Source organism: Nannobrachium achirus (genome assembly GCF_963921795.1).
Source record: "Nannobrachium achirus genome assembly, chromosome: 15".
In the NCBI taxonomy this organism is placed as follows: Eukaryota; Metazoa; Chordata; class Actinopteri; order Myctophiformes; family Myctophidae; genus Nannobrachium; species Nannobrachium achirus.
The window spans coordinates 7921753-7945052 of NC_137822.1; the positions used below are offsets into that span (position 1 = coordinate 7921753).

The 23300-nt window shown below is 44.7% G+C and overlaps 1 protein-coding gene across 1 annotated transcript in view; it reads left to right on the top strand.

The window, feature by feature from the left end:
- znf462 (zinc finger protein 462) overlaps nucleotides 1-23300 on the top strand; it is a 74414-nt gene that overhangs the window by 28113 nt on the left and 23001 nt on the right. Inside the window, exons 2-6 of the mRNA XM_080743123.1 lie at nucleotides 9497-9801; nucleotides 12813-18043; nucleotides 18531-18665; nucleotides 20323-20726; nucleotides 23178-23296. Coding sequence (XP_080599249.1) covers nucleotides 9537-9801; nucleotides 12813-18043; nucleotides 18531-18665; nucleotides 20323-20726; nucleotides 23178-23296 — 6154 coding nt within the window. The 5' untranslated portion in view covers nucleotides 9497-9536. The remainder of the gene's footprint in view (nucleotides 1-9496; nucleotides 9802-12812; nucleotides 18044-18530; nucleotides 18666-20322; nucleotides 20727-23177; nucleotides 23297-23300) is intronic.

Below are 23300 nucleotides of genomic sequence, written 5' to 3' on the forward strand. Positions count from 1 at the left end.
CACCATTGCATGTATGTCTTATTAGGACACTTAGAACAACACAGAATTATATTCCATAGCATTCTTGTTAGCTATCAGAAATTGCACACAACATGTGGTGTACATACATTCTTAATAGAAGTGATTGCCTGAAAGTATGAGCTGATGACCAAAGAGATGTTTGTTTGGAAGAGTTGTGTTTTAGTTTGGCTCTTGCCCTGGCAGGAGCCCATCAACCATTTTGAATGCTAATGAGTTATATTTAAATGAAAAGTGTCTCGCTGGGTCAGCAAACAAAGGAACCACGTGCCGCGGACACAAGGAAAAACCTATTTGTGGGAAAAAGCTGCCACACAGCCTCTGCTATTTTCTTTTTTGGTCACAGACAGTTTTTTTCCCCCTCTTGCGTTGCCACACCTGTCTCTGAGGTTTACACTAGTTCAGTGGTTTACCCCCCAAAACCTGGGGCCCTGCACCAAAGGACAAGTTAAAATCTCAAGGCACACCACGATCAGTAAATCAGGGTTCCCTAATTAGTTTTTCCCAAAGGCCGAATTATGTCTCGGGTACCTACCAAGCCGAGGGCCACAACATTGCAGGGTGCGACGATGGCGTTCCCACTACTCCAGCGACAGTTTTCGTCGTTGTCGGGTTAAAATCTTGTATGTCCAAAACCGTTTGTTTTGAACAACGCCTCGCGGTGCGAGGCGTTGTGTGCTTGTAGATCTGCTGTTTTCGCTACTTTTGTGCGACGGCCTTGAATGATTTGCGAAAGAACGTACAAATTTGGAGATACGAGATTTCCACCCGACAACGACGATATACTAGTGTTGTTGCTGCTCTTATACCACCATTATTACTGGGGTTGGTGTGGGCCAACATCACAGCAATGACGTTTTGTTTAGTTGTATACTGTACGTATATTGTAATGATAATAATATGTGGTGGTTGTCCCAAAATCCCATGGCACACCTTAGTGTCTCGAGAGTGAGACACCGTTTGGGAACCACTGCAATGTTCACTCTCTCACTTTTCCTCTCTGTTTTTTCTCTCACTGGTGATGGATGCAGTATATTGACCATAACAGTGCCCAATCTACAGAACCCAAATCTACCCAAATATCTAGCTAATATTGTTGAAAAGTTATTAGCGCTAACTAGGAGTTCAGAACTAACTTGAATTGTAAGACACACACGTTGGTAACATTGTGCATAGATATTTTTGAATGGTGGTTGAGGTCAAGCAACAGAAAAACAAAGACCTAACCGTTCAAAGACATAAATCCTTAATCCTGTGTCTTATTTGAGACTGTTGATAGTCTGCTAGTCTGCTGCCCTACTACCCCCTCCATCTGTTGCTTATCCCAAAGTAATGAAATGGGACACATTAATAATAATCTTCCCCTCATTCCCGGCATGGACCATAATTACGCTGTGGCCATTTTACTCTTTATGTCAAGTTCAGGGGTGTAGAACAGTGATTCCCAACCAGTGGTCCGGGGACCACCAGTGGTCCTCGAGGGGGTTCCAGGTGGTCGCCAGCTAAATGATGGAGAGTAACCAAATGGACCCTTATAATAACTCTTGAGAGCAGCACCAGTAGTTGTCAACCCTTTTCATATTAAGGTCCATTATTTAAACAAATGGACTTGTAAGGGTCCATTTGGCGCACTCGCAAGCACGCACGCATGCACACTCAGGGGTAGAGTGGCCGGGTGGGAACGGTAATGTCCCAAGTTTGATCCTGGGCTCCCTCAGAGTTAATGTCGAAGGCTCTCTGAACCCCTAATTGCTCTCGATGTGCAGGTTGGTGCCTTGCATGGTTTCTTCTGCCATCGGTGTATTCACACACACACATTCATACTGTATGTGTATGTGTGTGTGTGTGTGTGTGTGTGTGTGTGTGTGTGTGTGTGTGTGTGTGTGTGTGTGTGTGTGTGTGTGTGTGCGCGCGCGCGCGCGCGTGCGTGGTAATGGGTGAATGTAATGCACAATCTACATATATAAATTGCTTTGGATAAAAAATGGCTATATAAATGCACCATTTACACACACACACACACACACACACACACACACACACACACACACACACACACACACGTGCTCGCGCACACACACGTACTCGCACGTACGCACGCACACGCACGCACGCACGCACGCACGCACGCACGCACACACACACACACACACACACACACACACACACACACACACACAGAGAGAGAGAGAGAGAGAGAGCTTTGTACTTGATTGAGTTGTAGAAACAGCACCATCCTCTGGTGGAAGTCAGTTACTTCATGACGGTCCTCCTCAGGTATAATCAGGTGTGTTCTAGAGTTCATTCTAGCCTCACAACATGTTCTTCTGCTGGTCTACTCCGTCTCTTCCAGCCTGTTTGAGAGGGGGAACCTCTTTTTTCTTTTTTTTAACATCTGCAGGCAGTTGTGGAAGTGCCTGGTATGTGTTACTTATAGTGGTGGAAAAAGTACCTAATACTGCAATAGGGAAATACTCTGTATACAAGTAAAAGTCCGGTATTATAAATGTAATTGATTAAATGTACAAAGGTATTGGCATCGAATTATACTTAAATTACCAAAAGTCAAAGTACTCTTTCTGCTGATTGAGTCCCGTTTCACAAGTTATCATACAGTATGTCTAAAATTTATACAAAATCTTTTGAAAATAGCAGATCTACTAGCTGCTAAAGTTTTCAAATAATTGTAGTGGAGTAAAAAGTACAATATTTGCCTCTGAGATGTAGTGGAGCAGTAGAAGTAAAAGTATTGGCAATTGGAAATACTCCAGTAAAGTAAAAATACCTCAGAATTGTACTTAAGTACAGTACAGTACTTGAGTAAATGTACTTAGTTACTTTACGTGGTTATTTTTCCTCCACAGCCCGACTCCCTGCAGGTGCACTTTGTGTCATCAATCATGTGTTTCATGTCTGTTATTTCCTTTCTATTTTAGTATTAAGATCTGGGAGAAACGTGTCAAAGACTAGACAAATACCATCTCAAGATTGGACTTTTTTTCGTTTTGTTGTTGTTGCTGGATACACGTCTTTGGTACACAGTGTCATGTTAATTATTCATCTAGGAATCTGGACACTTTTGTTACCTTTCCCCCATACATCATCGCAACTCCCGCCCTCAACATTGCACCTGTTTCTTAGGCCAGTGCATTTGATGAATGTTGATATCATATTTGATTCCATTTTTTACTCGCAAGTCTGGAAAACACAGCAAAGTCAGCGTAGTTATTTACTTTATTACTCACCCACATCTGTGGCTTTACATAAAAAAAGTCATCCATGAACAATTAAACTTTTCATGAATATGTTGTATAAATATATATATTTAAAACATTTAACCTGGCCTATTTTGGACATGTGTGAAAGTTTCAAAAACACAAAAAGAAACGTCATGACATGTGAGCTTTACTTGTTACCTACCTCCTCCAGAGGGGGAAATTCAGTATTTTCAGCCCAACCCAGATGATTTGCTGCCCATAAAGAGCGTGTGAGCAATAAGGGGTTAAGAGTCTTGCTCAGGGACACACAACGACATTGCTACCCTGGCCTAGAATCGAACCAGGGACAACCAGGGGCTCTGGTTCCCCAGGTGGGCTCCCTAACCATTCAGCTATCGCATGAAAAAGTATATCAGGAGTCAGATTCAGGCTACATCTGTTTGGAATGTAAATCAACCAGTAGTATGACAAAACATATTTTCTGAGAATTAATTTACTTTACTCCACATGAAGTTCAAGGTTCCTCTGGATCAGTGGTTCCTACGCTTTTTTAGCTCATGACCCAAAAGAGAAATGAGACATTCTCCCGCGACTAGTGAAAATAGCAGATCTACAAGCTCACAATGCGTCGCTTCGCGCCATGTTGAGAGCTTGTAGATCGGCTATTTTCACTACTTCTTAATTATGATCATATTTTATTCATGGCATTTCTTAGATGTGTTTGCATGTTTAAAAACGTATATAATTCTTAATTTCTTAAAAAAAAATTTTAAAAGGGTCCCGACCCAGTGCTTGGGATCAGTATTGTAGAGGACAAGAGAGCTTGCTTGCCTTGTATCATTCATTTCAGCATCAGCAGCACTTGATCAAGATGTCTCACTGCAGCAGCATCAATACGTACTCAAGGGAAGCTACCTATAGGACTGCTGTAGAACAAGTATCGTTGTCTAACCCCGCTAATAGTGGTGAACGGTACCATAATCTTACAGTGCGTTACCGTGCTAGTGGTAGGGTAGGATGGCAGTCCACCACTGCCTTGTTCCTATAACTGTGTTGTACCTTCATGCTCCCTTAAAATAATGGGCCCCTACTGAGGGTGACATCCATGACCATGACCTTTCCTCTAGTGCCACTATTAGGACAATATTTCCAGTCGGGTGACACTAAGGACTCTAAGCTAGCTGGACAGTGCTTTTAGACGTGTGGTGTGTATGCCTGTACACCAGGGGTCTTCAACGTTTTCAGTCCAAGGACCCCTTAGTTGAGAGAGAGATGAAGCAGGGACCCCCACAATCCTTTCATAGATTCCATATAGTTTCATTGTTTGACAGCGCAATCGTCAGTGTATTTTGGATTCATGTTAAATGTGTTTGCAGATATTTAACCCTAACCCTAACCCTCCCCTCTACACCAAACCTCTTTGCCAAAAATAGCTGATCTACAAGCTCACAACGCCTCACAGCGTCTGCTGGTTGTACAGGTGTTTTAGTGTTGATATGGACGTGTCAGTGGCTTTAATGTCATTACATTGAGATCAAGAGCTTTATGATGTGTGATTACAGGGAAGTGTCTTCCAAATCTATGTAGCTTATATATTCCAACCAGATCACGTGGGCAGTCCATTTATTCCCTTTGTATTTTTCATCACAGAACGTGACAGTATTTGTAATGAGGATTTTGACAAAAGAAAATACACAGTGAACCATATGATAAAATCAGGACTTTGTGTGACAAAAAGGAATAGTGAATCAAGTCCACTCTCTTTGAACTTTTTGATTCGTCTTCATGATCCACGAGTCCATTGCTATAGTACAGTGGTTCTCAAAGTGGATTCCAGGGACTGGGTTCCTTTATGGGGGTCTAAATTGACCCATACAAGTCTGTAACTCTGACAGTGTACAAATAGAACCAAATGAAGAGAAACACTGCTATAGTTCATCTTTTCTCAACAGGCAATCTGTGCTACAGGACTAGCAAAATAGATTATGTACTTATCTGTACTTCCTCAAATGATCAGCTTGTTGTCTAATTTAGACATTTTTAGAAATGTGTTGTTTTTTTATTTCAGAAATTGTGGTTAATTCATCTTTGTGTTCCACAGTTTTTCATTGTTACTTCATAACAGGTAATATATTATATCCGACCTACTGGGGGCTAGCAGAGTACAAAGATTATAAAAGACAGCTTTGATATTTCATCACGCTTTGAAGTCAGTCAGTGATTCTCTACAGCGGAATGGTTTTCAAAATCATTGTGCTCAAGGCACGCATGTCAAAATCTCAAGGTACACAATTGCATTGCGATGCATTGTATAAACTTGCAGATCTGCTATTTTCGCTATTTATTATTCATGTTAGTTGTGTACACAGTATATTGCAATAATAATTTGTGGCTGTCATAAAATCACAGACAGACCACTAGTCTAGGCTAGTGTGCCTTTGTGGTGCATCGTTTGGGAACCAGAGACGTGCTGGCCCCCTGATTCAGCCCGGGAAAAAGAGTTGGAGAGGTCCTCATTGCGCGCTATAGAGAGAGAGCGCTGCTGCTACTCAAAGATTTGCCATTTCAGATCATGACAAGTGACAAGCCAGTGGGCCAATTACATGAGTTATATTGTCGGGTGGAAAACTTGTATGTCCAAAACCGTTTGTTTTGTATTTATCATTTAAAAAATGATTTAAACTAGTGAAAACAGCCGATCGCGAGGCGTTGTGTGCTTGTAGATCTGCTGTTTTCACTACTTTAGTGCAACGGCCTTGTATGACGAAGCAGGGCTTTGCTTTGTGAAAAAAAAAATTACAAATTTAAAACTTGGAGATACAAGGTTTCTGCCGGACAGTGACGATTTTCTTTGTTGGCCGCCTAGCCCCCAAAATGGAAAGAAGGCAGACATTTTGTTTGTATTTTTTTCCTAATGGCCAGCCTGGACCGGCCGGGAATGGACCGGCCGTTCGGGAGTTGTCCCGCTTTTCCCAATGGCCAGCACGTCCCTGTTGGGAACCACTGTTCAAACAGAACCATCAACTCCTAGCTTCAGCGAGTGCCAAATCTCCTCAGCGGGCAAAGCAGATTTGCTGCTCTTGGCTTCCATTCTTGTCGACATCTAAACTAAGTTCTTCTTCAGGGTCGACTCCCAGGTTGGCATGCATGGTAACTAGAAGAGCAACTCGTCCAAATATAGAACATCAGTGGTATTTCCCTGAAGTATTGCCGCCATGCCTCTCTGGAGGCACAGTAGGATGGGCGACTGAGAGGAGAACAAGCCGTTTCATGTTCCATGTCTGCTCTACTGAAGTGGATGAAGAAGGGCTTTCAACAGCGCTTCATCAAAAACAATTCTCTGTGACGGGATATACTTCAGAGGAGAACTTTCTGTCAAACAGGATGGAGGTGGAAGCCAAGTGACACCGACCACGCCACAAGACAACACAGCACCTCTCCACTCCTAAAACCCTCTCTTCTCCCTCTGAGGCCTCTTTCACAAACCTATGGAATGGACATCCAACACCCCAAGTATCAACTAAAAGGTCTCTCTGCCAGACCACACAGGAATGTTTTCTCCTGAGGTAATACGTTCCTGCACCAGCTCAGTGGCCTTGTGGTTAGAGTGTCCGCCCTGAGACTGGGAGGTCGGGGTTCGATCATACCAAAGACTGAAAACTGGAACCCAGCGCCTCCCTGATTTGCACACTGCATCAAGGGTTGTATTGGGGGTAAGTCCCCGCGACATACTAGCGTCTTGTCCAGGGGGTGTACTTGTACATCAAGCTGCCTCACGCTACAGAAACCGGAGCCAGGCTCCTGCCCTATGGGCCTCATGGCTGGGCAAGGCTTACTTGCTTACTTAATACTTTCTTAAACGTTAATAGAAAATAATACTCTGTTTGATGATGAGACTATAGCTAGAGTATGTTACAAACAAAGATTGTAACTCAAGATTATTTTATTAAGTCCAGAGGAGAATTTGTCTTGGACATGCAGTTTGCTACATAACATACAACTTTGACTTTTGGTGGGATGTTTTGAATAATAAAGCATCTGGAAAAAGTGTGATTGACCACTCCCCAAGGTCCCGTCGAGTTCGACAACGTCTACTTTTCCTGAATTGACCGTTCCATTATTCACCTTCTCTTAAGCTCTCACCGGCCATTTTCAGCGAGTTGTGTGACCACGGCTTCTTCTTCAACTGTGTTCAGTGTACCTGCTCTCGTATCATCCACTGCTTACTGGGAATCTTCTGCCACTTTGACGTGCCTGCCTGTCAGAGAGAAACCCCAGATGATTATAGAATTGGACAACTCTCGGCTGACGGTGAGAAGGAACTCTTTTGTTCCCTAATAAGCGGCAGCTCTTTTCTAGGCCTCCTCGGCCCCAGGGCGGAGTAATTCCGGTGACGCGCCGCTTATTCATCATCACACTACAGACGTCCGTGGAAGACCTCTTAGCTATCGCTGCTTCCCACAGCCCTCGACTTCAAAGACTCTTACCTTTTTGTTGTCAAGGTAACAAGTCAGTGTGGCTCAAGCTCCCCTTTGTCTCTGTCCCTGGACGCTGGTGACAAAACCTTCTGCCAGACTGCCACCCACGAAAACCCAATCCTTGAGGTTCCTTTGGGGACCAGGAAGATATATCAAAAACTCTCATATGTCCCGGTTTTCAGCATTCACTAATTGTCTCGGTTTTCACCACCAGTCAAAATACAGTAACAATTGTTTTGAGGGCATTCATGCAGTAAATGTTCATCATGTTCTGTTCTGTTGAAAGGTTAACATAATTGTTCCCCATCCTGATGAAAGTCAAAGAAATTGACTATTTGAAATAGGATTTATGTGATTAACGGTACTGGTCTGGGCTTTTGAAAATATTGTCACCCAATGTTGAACTTAAGTTCAACCTTTTAAAATGTTCTGAGGAATTAAAATGAACTTCTAACCTGTCCCACTTGCATGGGACTAAAGATTAAGCATTTCATGACAACTTCTGTTCACAGCACAGCGAGGCCTACCTGGTTAGTGTTACCATAGTTACATCTTTCAACAGGATTCTTTTTTCACACAAGAGAATTACTTGAAAAAAAAGGAAGACGAATCACTTTAATAAAGCTTGATACATGGCAAGAACTTGATACACAAGCAATGTTCCTCGTTAACACATTTGCATAATCTCAAATATATTGTAATGTATTCAGTATCTAAGCATATACTGTACTCTGCTTGGAAATCGTGTATGCACATTAATGTTTGATTTGAAATAGAAATTGCGCACATCCTTTCTTCAGCTGAAACTGTCAGGCAGATAAATGAGGCTAGTTAACAGCTGACACACAAGCAGGGTTGAATTTGCCCCAGAAAGAGAGTAGTGGGTTGAAAAATGCTTGTATACGCACCCCCGAGTATGAGAAAAACATTTGATCATTTTAGACATAAACTTTAATGACATTAAACGTGAAGTTATTTAGAAGCTGTAACTAAATGCAACGGCTAGATGAATGACATTAAGGACTTATTACACCTATAGTGTGGGTTGTTGTCTTTTGAAAGATGAGTTACATTTGAGAGGGTGATTCTTCTAAACGTGGTATGATCCACCTATCCAATGTTTTATCTCACATAGTGTTAGGTTTCTGATCATTTGGCATGGTTTTGTTCACCGTTGGCACATCAACGAGAACAAAACATGTAAACGTGAACCAGAGGTGGAACCTTGCGGACAAAAAATATTGTTACAAAACAGCACTAACAACGCTGTAATTGTGCCAACTAAATGGATGGAATGATGGATGAAAATGTGAAAAGTGAGAGTGTGAGTGACTTCCACATGGGACCGTGTGATGCTGCTCAGCCTAAAGGGTGCTCAATGCTCCTTTAATATGCTCTACACCAGTAGTTCTCAAACCTTTTCATTTTTGAATAGCCAAGCCAACACGTAAATGGATAAAGTGGTTTAAATAAGTGGTTCTCAAAGTGGATTCCAGGGACACTGTGGGTTCCTTTAGGGGGGTCTAAATTGACCCATACAAGTCTGTAACTCTGACAGTGTACAAATGGAACCGGTCCATTTGGTTCCATTTGTACAGAGTTGTGTGACAGAGTTAAGGGGAAACCTTGAAATTTGAAAGTTTGAGAAACACTGGTTTAAATTATGGGGTCCTTCCCTGCTTCATCTCTCTCTCAGCAAAGGGGTCCTTGCTCTTGGTCTGATGAAAAAACGTGTGGACCCCCTGACTCATTGGTCTTCCTCCTTGTCCCCTTGTCCTCCAGGTGTCCCTGACCGTGCGGGGCGTGGTCCCACTCCTCCAGGATGGAGGTGCTGCAGTGTGACGGCTGTGACTTCCGCGCCGAGTCCTACGACGAGCTGAAGAGCCACATCCAGGAGGTCCACACCGCCTTCCTGCAGCCCGCCGACGCAGACGAGTCCCAGTCCCTGAGGGACGAGGAGGAGGAAGAGGACGACGAGGAGGAGGAGGAGGAGGAGGAAGAAGAAGAGGAAGACTTAGTGGATTCTGACACCAACAAAGAGGAGGTCAAGGACTGTTCGCCTCCTCCTCCTAACGCAGCTGGAACCAGTAAGTGTTGTCCCATTAAGGACAGGAACCCCTTTTTGTGTAACTTTTTACCGTTCAGGATGGGAACACATTTTTGTGTTGTTGTTGCCATGTACAGTATATAGCAACACAGTTGTTTTGTAAATTTTTAATACAGTTTTTCGGAAATATTTAGAAGGCATTTTTTTTAGAATTGGCCTCAGGTCTAAATTGGTTAAGCTCTATTCATACTCGTTCTCGCACGGAGAGTAGGACGCCGTGAGCTTGTACATCGGATATTCTCGGTGCGTCGCACAGTGGAGCATAAATAGATTGTAAATGAATAGGTTTTAGATGTTTTTTTATATATCATCATTCCACTAGTAAAAGTTCAAGGTCATCTTGTGCACAGGTACATAAGAGTTAAACTTTCTTTGGCTTGCTTCTGACATTTTAACACCATAGGTTATAATAATAATAATAATAGTAAAGAAAAAAAGCAAAAAGCCTTGATTGTTAATTCATGACAATGACAATTTTCTAAAACAGTGGAGGCAGCGGTTGACCTCTCGCTGTGCACTACAACTTAAAGAACACATGGCAGAAAGAATCATGGAATCAAGAAACAAAGGTAGAATCAGGGACCTTGTTGTAGTATATTTACACAGTCAACTGCAAGACAAGGCAAAGTCTTTATTGTCTTCTCTATTGCAGTTGATGAGAGCACCGGCGTGATCAACAACGGTACACTTTTATTAGAGCCAATCATCTCACCCAGTCAGCAATTTGATGCTCTTTTAGTCTGATGATAATATTGGACACGGCCTGCCGTGCCACACTGCGAAGCGTTTCTTTCAATTAGGCTGCGTGAAGAAATTGGACTATTCATGAACGAGAAAGGGAAGCCAGTGTTGAACCAGATGAACCAGACTGTTTCATGATCGCCTAATTGTTGCTTCATGTTCGCATAAAAGGCTGCTACAAAGTAGTTACAGACCGTGCTTGAATTGGGTCAGTACCGGTACTCAACATCGGTACAGACTACAGCATTGGTTCTCAAAGTGGGGTCCGGGGACCCCCAGGGGTCCTTGAGGGAGTCCCAGGGGGTCCCCAGCTAAATGATAGTTAGGAACCAAATGGACCCCGGTATGTAACTCAGAGTTAAATGAACATTGATTTTACAATATAAATTGGGGTCCCAGAGATAGAAATGCCATTAAATGGGGGTCCTGGAAATTAAAATGGTCGAGAATCACTGCTAGACCTGTAAAAAAAATCTTCTCTTATGGGAGTCCCTGGCATGTCTTTTCAAATGGGGGTTCGCGGGCTAAAAAGTCTCAATGTGGGGGTCCTTGACATGAAAAAGAGAAGCAATGGACTAGAGCAGTGGTTCTCAAAGTGGATTCCAGTGACTAAATTGAAGTCTGTAACTCTGACAGTGTACAAATGGAACCAATTAACCCGTCAGGGTTTATTTGGTTCCATTTGTACACGGTCAGATTTAAGGGAGACCTTGAAATTAAAAGGTTTGAGAACCAATGGACTAGAGCACTGGAGCATCTGACTTTAACCCACCTGAGTACACTTACTGGTGTAGTGTACATGTTGGGAGGCTGTGTGCAATTTGCACACGTTGCTCCCAGTGTGCCGCCAGTGCTTTCAATGCTGCCAGCCTGCTGCTGCGGCCACTACATGTGAGAACAAAAAGACAAAGTCACTACAGAAGAAGTGGGGAGCTTTTAATGAGTTCTGGCTACATTGGCCTTACGTAAACCTGCGTACCGTACAGTATATATGATCATTTCAATCAGGCACGTGCACACATAAACATCAAAGGGGGCTTGAGCCCCAGCTCTTTTATCCATCCGTAAAAAGTGCCCTCTCCAGACCATGAATGCCGTTTTTTACTATGGTGAAAGAAATGCAAATGCCCTCTTTCCATGCCATACCTGAAGGTAGCATTCAAGAGAATTAATTGCCTTGTCCAAACTCTCCCGAACTTGAATGCAGCGTCTTATGTTGAAAGAATTGTCCTCACAGTGTAGAAATCCATGCTGTATCTCCAGTATTGCCTTTTTTAATGCTTAGTTTAGTGTGGTATCAAGTACTGAAAATAGCAGACCTCCAAGCTCACAACGCGTCGCGACGCGTTGTGAGCTTGGAGGTCGGCTATTTTCGATATCTTCACCAAAAGGCCCCAAATTTCAGCCCCTTCCTCTCTGACATTCTCTGCACGTCCCTGATTTCCATTCTGCATTTTTCCACCATCTGAATTTGTTCTTTGGTGCGATTGAAATGTTCTTGTGTGTTGGAGAGACATGTGGGAAGTTATCACAGCTGTCATGGCTGCTTACAGTACTTTGTAAGAAGTTGTCAATTATAACGACAATTGTGACATTTAGCAGATGCTCTTATCCAGAGCAAGAGTTTGAGATCGGAGGAAAAACAATGAAGGGAACACTTAAATGATTTATATTCTTTGTGCGAAATCAATAGTGACATACCTCCTTTGAACAACAAAATGTTTATTTGTAGTATGTGTAGGATATGTGTAGACCAACAGGCTTCTCATTATGCATCATAGCATGCATTATGTACTGGTGAGCATCATAGGGCTTGTTAAAAAAACAGCATGATGCCTATTCTGGGGGGAACATTCACCAAAAAATAGCCGATCTACAAGCACAAAGCATTATTATTATTTTTTTCTTTAAGGTTGATAAAAAAACAAAATGTACTATACTGTATATTATGTATTATTATTAATATAAATTACCTGAGCTTTTTCATGTGAAACACCAAGACCTTTCAATTTATTATAAAGTATTCAAAGCTAGCTCTGGTCCATGGCGTTAGGACTCCTAACACCATGGACCAGTACAGAGTTAACTTTGAATAGGAGGAGTTCTCCTTAACGCTATGTGAGGTATGGTATTTGTCGGAGAACCATTCTATTTATCATGCCAAATTCAATTTTTATTACACTAGTTTTTTTGCTTAATTTTTACAATACTATCGACAACAACACTAACAGAAGTTTGTGTCTTTTTCAGGTCCCAACTCCCATGAAAGTTCCAGTCAGCCACTACAAAAACAAACAGCTGAATCCCTCCGATTTTACCAGTGTAAGTTCTGCGTTCGCTACTTCAGATCGAAATCCATCCTGAGGAACCACAACAAGAAGGTGCATAACATACAGGAAGACTCGGATGCCAGCAACTCCTCCGTCCCTCCGGCATCCAAGAATCCCAGTTACACAATCGTAATGCACAATGACGGTTCTAAAGTGTACTGCTGTCAGCATTGCACATATAAGTCCCCGCGCAAATCAAGAATCATGAAACACCAACTATATCATTACAAAACGTCCTCTGGCGGTACGGAGGAGGCTTCGGCGCAGGCTGGGGCAGAAGGGGAAACGGACGCCACCAGTGAATTCCTCAAGGGATTCACATTTGCCTGTGAATGGTGCGACTATCAGACTAATCAGAGGGACAGCTGGACCGAACACGTGGTGAAGGAGCACGGCGACAAAGTGAAGATCGTCTCCGGTAGTGAAGAGTTGGACGGCGAGGCGAGCACAAGCTCCTCCAAGCCAAATTCTCCCTGCTCTTCCAGAAGCCCGTCGAGGTCAAACGCAACGCCTAACGACGTGACCGCGAACGAGGGCTCCACGGTGGCAACGCCGGAACGCGACACTGGGAAGCTGCTTGCTGTAATCCCGTCCTTGCTGCACGCACACATCTCCGCGGTGACACCAAACAGCACAGGCTCCTCCATCGTGTCCAAGAGGTTTGCTACCGTTTCAAATGTCTCCGACACTGTCGACGAGGTGGACGGCAGCCTGCTCAACGACGAGGACACTCAGAGCAGCTTGGAAGAGAACGATGAAGATTTAGGCGACATAGACGATCCCAGCTACACCGGAACCCTGTCGGCCGATGCAAAAGAACTTTTGACTGACGACGAAAGCAACAAATTGCTGGAGACTAAAGGGATACCGTTCAGAAAGTACATGAACCGCTTCCAGTGCCCCTTCTGTTCCTTCGTCACCATGCACCGGCGGAGCATCTCTCGGCACATCGAGAACATCCACCTGTCCGGTAAAACCACGGTGTATAAATGCGACCAGTGCCCGTTCATATGCACCAGCCCTCTCAAACTGGGCACGCACAAGCAGAGCCACGGCTCCTCGGACCTGGAGACCATGGACCTGACGAGCGATAGCCCGGAACCACAGGACGATACCGCGGCAGAGCCGGTAAACGGAAGAAGTGTGGGCTCCAGAGTCAACGGGAAAAGAGCGTGCACCGCATTGAACGATCTAAATCAGAATCCCCACCGCTGCACTCTGTGCAGCTTCTCCACCACCTCGCTAAAGGGCCTGAGGGTTCACCAGCAGCATAAGCACTCTTACTGTGACGACATCCAGGCCACGGTCTTTGAAGGCCAAGGGACTGACCAGCCAGACACTGAAGAGGAGACTTCTCCAATTTTCCTGCAAAAAACCCAAACCTCCATTCTTGGCCTTGCCACCAAAAAGCCCCTTGTGACAGGGAAAAGGGCAAGGAAGTCCATCAACGACTTGCCTTTGGATTTGTCTTCAGTTAAGAAACGAACTAGAATTGATGAAATTGCAAGCAACCTTCAGAGCAAGATAAATCAAAGCCAGCAGGATATGATCATAAACCTAGATGACATGGATGAGGAAGATGCAGAAAATCACACAGGTCTCGACGAAGACGCTAGCAGTAAAAACCGTTACAACACACAGCAACTTAAACTAAGAGGATCCGTCAACTCTCACGAGAGTGGCCGAATAGGCAAAAGGAAAAGCAACCCTAAGTCTAACATTCCCATCACTCTAACACTCTCGGACGACAGTGAAAACGTGTCCGCTGACCCCAATGATCTCCACGACCAGAATAACCAAGACACTTTCCAGGAGAATGCAGAATATTCGGATCAACCCGGAATAGCGCGCTTCTACTGTAAACACTGTGATTACCACAACAAATCAGCCCGCAGTGTCAGCACCCACTACCAGAGAATGCACCCGTATATCAAATTCAGCTTTAAATACATTCTAGATCCTGAGGATCAGAGCGCTGTCTTCCGCTGCCTGGAGTGCTACATCGAGTATACAAATTACAATGATTTGCACCAACACTATATGGAACACCACCCCGAAGCTAGCAATGTTCTCAACTTCAACCAGCCCAATCTGGTGTACATGTGTCGCTTCTGCTCATACACAAGCCCCAATGTCAGGAGCCTAATGCCTCATTACCAAAGAATGCATCCCACTGTCAAAATCAACAATGCCATGATCTTCTCCAGTTATGTGGTGGAGCAGTCCCACAAGAGTGGAGAATCTCAAACGCTGAGGGAAATATTGAACTCTGGTCCCAAGAATTTCAATTCCGCCACCTCCACCCCGAGATCCTCTTCTAGTCCGGCACCCAAAAGCACCTCCAAAACCCCAGAAGCCACCAGTGCGGAGACAGAGGCTCTGAAAGAGGCCGTGGCCGGGAACGTTGTGATCTATGACTGCGACGTGTGTTCCTTCTCCAGCCCAAACATGCACTCCGTTTTGGTCCACTACCAGAAGAAGCATCCAGAGCAAAAGGCGTCTTATTTCCGCATACAAAAAACCATGAAGGTCATCTCGGTAGATAGCTCACAACCTGCGGCCAACTCTGCGTTCAACCTCAGCGTCGCCACGCCACCGAAGCCCTCTGCCACCTCCTCGTCATATGGATCTGATGAGGACATCTACTACTGTAAACACTGTGTGTACAGTAACAGGTCTGTGGTGGGCGTGCTGGTCCATTATCAGAAGAGACACCCAGAAGTAAAGGTGACAGCAAAATATATCAAACATGGCGCTCCTACCCCCGGACTGATGAAACTGATGGACGAATTGCAGATCGCAACTCCCAAACAGTTTCTGAAGCAATTCCACAATAATGGGCATGATGCATCTAGCAGCTCGAGTCCCAAAACTGGAAGTGGAGAAAAGGGAGAGGCTGAGATGCTGTTCTTTTGCCAGCACTGTGATTATGGCAACCGCACTGTAAAAGGAGTACTTATTCACTACCAGAAGAAACATAAGGACGCCAAAGCGAACGCAGATCTCGTACGCCGCCACACGGCGGTTGTCCGGAGTCAGCGTGAGCGTGCGCAGATGGGAGCATCAGGAAATGTCTCATCTGTCGGACTCGTGGCGCCGGCGCCCCCAGACCCTGAGAACTCCGCAAGTCTCCGTTCATTAAAGTGCAAACACTGCTCCTATGCATCCCCTTATGTCTATGCCCTGAAGAAACATCTGAAGAAAGATCATCCTACTGTGAAGGCCACGGCAATGACTATTTTACACTGGGCCTTCCAAGATGGCATTCTAGAGGCTGGCTATCATTGTGAGTGGTGTATCTATTCCCATTCGGAACCCCAAGGTCTGTTGCTGCATTACCAAAGACGCCATCCTGAGCACAACGTAGACTACACGTACATGGCCAGTAAGCTATGGGCTGGACCTGAAACAACCCAGCAAGATGGCGGTTCAGACACTAAGCACTACCGATGCAGAGACTGTGCTTTTGAGGCCTGTACCATATGGGATATCACTAGTCACTACCAAGCAGTTCACCCATGGGTCATCAAAGGGGATGAATCTATACTCTTGGATATTATCAAAGGACATAGGCCACCTGAAAAGCTGACGCAGCCAATGGCCAAAGAACGTTCAACGTTCAATTTCCAGTTTGTTGAAGACGACGGAGCTCTGGTCATCGCTACCCCACCCCGAGAAAGTGTCTCCCACCACTCTCATTCACGTCTGTCCATCTCCAACAACCCATATCAGTGTACTGTCTGTTTGTCAGAATACAACAGCCTCCATGGCCTCCTGACGCACTATGGGAAGAAGCATCCTGGCATGAAGGTAAAAGCTGCGGATTTCGCACAGGAGGCCGACATCAACCCCAGTTCCGTTTACAAGTGCCGTCACTGTCCGTATGTGAATTCTCGGATCCACGGGGTCCTCACCCACTACCAGAAACGACACCCGTTAGTGAAAGTCACCGCAGAGGACTTTGCAGATGACATAGAGCAGATGCCCGATTTAAATGAAAGCGAGGACAAGTGCAAAACGCAACGGCAGGGCTACGGGGCGTACAGATGCAAAATATGCCCCTACACACATGGGACAATGGAGAAACTCAAAATCCACTATGAAAAATATCACAATCAACCAGCCAACGACATGTTCTCTCACGCCCATCACTCCTCCAATAGAGATTCAGAGGCGGGAGGTGAATGCAGTTCAACGAGTGTGTTGGCGGCACCCCAGGTCCCATCAGACTTTGCGCAGGCCCTCTCCCAGTTCCCCATCAATAAGACAGAGAAACATGCTATTTTCAACTGTCAGCTGTGCAAATACTTCTGCTCCACCCGGAAAGGCATCGCACGCCACTACCGCATCAAGCACAACAATGTCCGCGCTCAGCCCGAGGGCAAAAACAACGTCTTCAAATGCGCCCTGTGTCCATACACGAACCCTATACGCAAAGGCCTGGCGGCACACTACCAGAAGCGCCACGACATCGACGCCTATTACACCCACTGTTTGGCGGCCTCCAAGACCATGACGGACAAGCCCATCAATAAAGTGACGGTGCCCTCGTCGCCTGTTGGGGACAGCTCCGAGATGAGCGAAGAGCTACGTTTGGCCGTGGAGAGGAAAAGGTGTTCCCTTTGCAGCTTCCAGGCCTTCAGCCGGAAGAGCATCGTCTCGCACTACATCAAGCGCCACCCGGGCGTCTTCCCCAAGAAGCAGCACGCCAGCAAGCTGGGCCGCTACTTCACCGTGATCTACGCCAAAGAACCGGAGAGGGCCGCCGAGGACGAGGACGACAAGGAAGACGTGAAGGCCCAGATTCGGTCGGAGGAAGGCGGCGACGGCGAATGGCTGCCGTTCAAGTGTCAGAAGTGCTACCGGTTGTCCTTCAGCACGGCCGAGCTGCTCTCCATGCACTACAACGACCAGCACGGCAAGGACCTGAAGAGGGACTTTGCGGTGTCGGTCGGCCCCGGGGAGGAGGACGGCTCGGAGTCGTACCAGTGTTCTCACTGCGAGCTGGCCTTCCTGGACCTGCCGGTGCTGGCCACGCATCTGATGGACCACAACGAGGACTTTGAGAAGAGGGCCATGCGGCAGGAGCGGCGGAGGCTTCTCAGCAAGCAGAAGACCACAGACCTGCCGCCCAACGCCAAGCCTGACAAGGTTAGTAGATGCAGAAGTTCATTCATACCACTTTACATTTGATTTTAGAATCCTTTAAAACAGTGGTTCTCAACCTGTGGGTCGGGACCCCCAAATTATTTTGGGCAACATTGTTTTCTCACTCAACTGTAAACAAACCAACATAAAGTTTAAGTATGTAGAGGGTATCTGAATATTATCTAAAGTGACAATCTTAGGACTTTTTAATACCTCTAAAATTATAAATTGAACATTGGCCAAATTGTCAAATATTACAGGCAGAAATTGTGAAAATAGCATATATACATGCGCCTCGCGTATATCTGCTATTTTCACAATAGAACTGTGTTGTAATGCCTCAGCCCTTAGTGCTCGTCAGGGTGGGGGGGTCCCCAGTTAAAATATGATTCTTTTGGGGGTCGCGGCCTGAAAAGGTTGAGAACCACTGCTTTAAAAAAAGGGTTGCACATAAACATTTATCCTGTCTCCTTCTCGTTTCTGTTAACAGGAGAATCCCACAAACAAAGCTCCCATAGGCTTCAGGTGTAACTTCTGCGTGGAGGTCCACCAAACCCTCAGAGCCATCTGCAACCACCTGAGGAAACATGTCCAGTATGGAGAGGTCAAAGAGGGACATGTCAAGGTAAACACAATGTCGATCCTTAGCTTTTATATTAATGCACCCTCATTTGATATTATTATTATTATAATGTTTCATCTCTTGTACCTCAATCTAGTACTTGTACCTCAAAAATGTTTCCGTGTCAAAGACCACACAAAATTATTTGGGCCGCCGACCACCCCATCTCAAAATATTTTGTTCCACTGACCCCCAGAAGAACATTCAAAGATTTGCACAAAATGTTCAAGATTTGTCAAAAAATAGCAGATCTAAAAGCTTAGGGCGCGGCACGAAGTGCTATGAGCACGACGTGCTATGCGCTTGTAGATCTGCTGTTTTTGAATAGCCAAAGACATCTAAGATGACACAGATGCTTTCCTGTTTTCTAAGCTCATGAGTTAAGTTTGAATGGGAAAGAAAAATACAAAGATTTGATTTGTTTTCTTGCAACTAACTACCTGCGGTGTGTTCACCTGTATTCTCAAAGTGGTACTTTGAATTGAAAGGTCGACAAAATATCATAATACTGAGAGTGAGAAGGAAAGTCACACGCATTGATGTTAGGATTTTAGGAACATTGCCAGAATGGCACGGCTGTCCCCATAGACGCTATGTCATATTTATTAGCCGTAAGAAGTGAAGCACTGCTTTGTCATTCTGAAAGCCTGCCAATGTTTAGGGTAATAAGGGAAGACCGGAGTTTAATCAAGGCTAATCGCTGTCTACATTTAGCCAGGGAGTCATTTACATAGCGTAGGGAAAGTTCACGTTCAAATTTAATCTTTACTTACATTAATTTTTTGAAAAAACATTGTATAATTTGGGTACGAGTCAATAGCGTGTCATAGAGGCAGCCTGTTGTTATTTCAGTGAATTATTAAGAGGCTAAATGTCTAGAAATGGGTCTGTCTGTGAGTGAGTCGGCCTGTGAGTGAGTCTGCCTGTCAGTCCGGGACTAATCTAGCAAACCAATGGACCGATCAGCACACATGTATTATAATTTTATAACAATGGAAGTTAATGGGGTTTGGATAGGGCTAAAACATTACCCAATGAGCCATCACTTTCATCACTGTCGAATGAAACCACGCTATTATTAGAACCTGTCTTGTTTTCCTGTTAAGAATGCTGTAGATTGTTTGGTTTCGTTGTCATGTTACAATATTTATATTGCAGTCCCTATATATTGCAGTCTCTATAGCTTTGCTGTGCTATTGCTCTCATTTTGCACGTTCACATGTTGTGACAACAACTTCAAGGACCCCCGGGGGGTTCCCTGAAACCAGTGGTGTAACTAAGTACATTTACTTAAGTACTGTACTTTTTTTAGGTATTTGTACTACTTGAGTATTTCCAATTTCCAACTTTTACTCCACTACATTTATTTGAAAAATGTAGTTACTAGTTACTTTGTTGATTGATTATTATTACAGAACATACATTAAACACTTCAACCCTATACATTTCGGCCATTTGAAAATAGTCGATCTACAAGCTCACAATGATGCGACGCATTGTGAGCTTGTAGATCTGCTATTTTCAAAAGATTTTTAAACATTTGAAAACTTCCACCACTGCCTGAAACTCACTCTTGAGAATAAGTAATAAGAGTGACTTACGCTGGCGAGCAGAGAGAGAACGAGCTAACCGAACCATCTCCTCTCCTTCCCGTTGGCAGCAGGAGTCCAGTGAGCAGCCCCTGTCCCTGCCCGCAGAGGACAGCATGACCAACGGTCTCCAAGCGGTCCCCGACTGCTTGGAGACCGCCTCCACCAACGCCACCACGACAGACCCACCAGAGGGCGGCGTGGAGACCATGGGAGCCCATCCCCGGGCGGCCGTAGGCGGCGGTGGTAGCAGAGCGGCGGCTCTGGTGGCCGCGGCGAGAGCGTCCGTGTCGGGGGGCCAGCTGAAGCAGCGCCTGACCTCCGGGGGTCACCCGTGTGGCCAGTGCGACCGGGTGTTCATGTCCATGCAGGGCCTCCGCTCGCACGAGAGGAGCCACTCGGCCATGGCCCTGTTCAGCAAGGAGGACAAGTACAGCTGCCAGTACTGCCAGTTCGTCTCCCCTTTCAGGCACAAGTGAGTTGACATGAGTGTTCAGGGTTCCCACGGTCATGAAATCCCTGGAAATATTTTGAAATTAGAAAAATATTTTTTTCCAGTACTGGAAAAGTTTTGGAATTGATCAAGTGTCCTGGAAGGTCCTGGAAATAAAATAGCTATGCATTGTCTTAGGTTATTGATTTTGTTAATACCTGAAATGACAAATTCAACCTGGGCCAAATTGTCAAATATTAGAGGCAGAGATTGTGAAAATAGCCGATCTACATGCTCACAACGCCTCGCGTTGCGAGGCGTTGTGAGCATGTAGATCTGCTATTTTCACAATAGAACCGTGTTATACAAAATTCCTCAACTATCTTCAAATATGATTATTTGGGTGGTCACAGCCTGAAAAGGTTGAGAACCACTGGCATACACTACCTGTCTTTGGGCAATGCGCCTATAGAGTAAGCGACCTGTTATTGAGCTGAAATTGTTATATAGCCCTGGAAATCGGGTTAAATATTCTGGAAAGGTTTTGGAAAAGGTTTTGGAAATTAATTGGTAAAAATGTGTGGGAACCGTGAGTGTCGTTTTTTGAGAGGTGCCTCCCGCTCCAACATTTCACTGATTGTGTATGTCTGAATGTATGTCCATTAGTATCAGTATGGCCTTAACAGGTCTGGCCAATTATATTGGTCCTTATTTTACTTATTTGACGTCGTCAAACTCAGTAGAACTCAGTGTAAAATCTCCTCCTTGCAGGCAGTAGTATTGTGATATCCAGGCTTTCGTACAGAGCATTTTTATGAAACTGCTTTTTATTCTCAAGCTTCTCGCGTTTTTTCTTATGTCTCCTTTAACACTGGTTCTCAAACTGTAGTCTGGGGACACCCAGGGGTCTTGAAGGGGGTTCTAGGGGATCCACAGGAAAATCTTTTAACCCTATCTTATACTTCTGTTAAACACAAAAATACAGTATCCGATGTACCAGCTCACAGCGCATCGTTACGCGATACTGTCGGGTGCTCACTTTTTTCAAAAATACATAGACCTATAGATTTGAAGAACCTTCATATATAAAAATATTCCAGAACTCTCTGAGGCAGGCAGACGTAGGAACAAACATTCTAGTGAGACGGATATCTGGTACAATTTGTTTTATTCATCAGAGAGAGACAGAGACAGAGAGAGACAGCCCTCATCTCCTCTCGGCTCCCCGGTGTAATCCCTCTGTTCTGTTTGTGCCCTGACCTAGAAAGAAGCCGTTATTTCTCATGCCCACCTATGAGGTTGGCATTATAAAAAAAAATCCCGCCCGCAATCCCTGCAGGCACTCGCAGACATTCATTCTCCCCCGGGGGATTGTGGGTAGATGAGTTCACCACCCCACAGGGTTCCCTGTGTTTTGTAGTCATTGGAAATGTGTTGAGGGATAAACAGAATCAAGTGCTTAGATGGTGCTAGATGTCCTGCTGGAGAAGCCATCAAAAGCTGATGCTGCTGTGGGACATTAGTGAATCTCACTGTTGGAGTCTGACCCATGCCAGAGTTTGTAGTCCAATGCCTATCCAGATTTTGCAGTGGTTCCCAAACCTTTTAGGTTGAGATCCAAAAGAGAATGAGATGTTTGGCCGGGGCCCAAACTAGTGAAAACAGCAGATCTACAAGCGCCGCGTTGTGAGCTTTTACTTGTAGATCGTCACTACTTGTAAACACATGTTTTCTAAGTTATAGCATTTCTTAGATTTTTTATTAATTGTATTTATTAATTAAATTACTTAGTAAAATCATTGCTTTTTGGGGAATGTTTAAAAAAAATGTTTTTAAATAATAGCAATTCAAAACTAAATTTAAGAAAACAAAAATTAAGGGTCAAAGATGTGTCCGCGACCCACAAATGGGTCCCAACCCAGTGTTTGGGAACCAGTAATCTAGAACAGTGGTTTTCAAACTTTGTCATTTCATTGTCCACATGACTCTCAGAGTTACAGAACTGTAAGGGTCCATTTGGGACCGCCTGGAGGAACCCGGAGGGTCCCTGGACCCCACTTTGAGAACCACCGTCCTAGATCACAGATTACCGATACTCTGACCGATCTGCTAGCTCAGATCTCTTCTAGACCTGTCTATTTTTGAACATCTTTGGAAGACGGTTTCACCTATAATACCATACCCAAAATAAGGGATGCCCGGTTTAAAGTGATAAAAAAAAAGAAGAAACGGGACACATCGGCTGCAAATTGCCGATACCAATGTCATCATAAACTTCAAATAGCGGACGATATATCAGCTAAACCGATATATCAGTCGAGCTCTACTCCTGTCTCTCTGCTTTGTCTGAGCATCTCTCTGTTGTTCTGTGTTCTCTTTACCTTATCTGAACCCCTTTTGTCCTGTCTTTGTTCTGTTTCCTTGTATCCTCTTATCGCCCCTTCTTATCCGTCTATTTTTATACCCATTCCTTGTGTTTTTGTTGTCTCCCAGTCTGGACAGACATGTGCAGTCTCACCACGGCCACCACAAGCCCTTCAAATGTAAGCTGTGTCCCTTTAAGTCGTCCTACTTGAGCCGCCTGAAGAGCCACCTGCACAAGACACATGCAGGTAA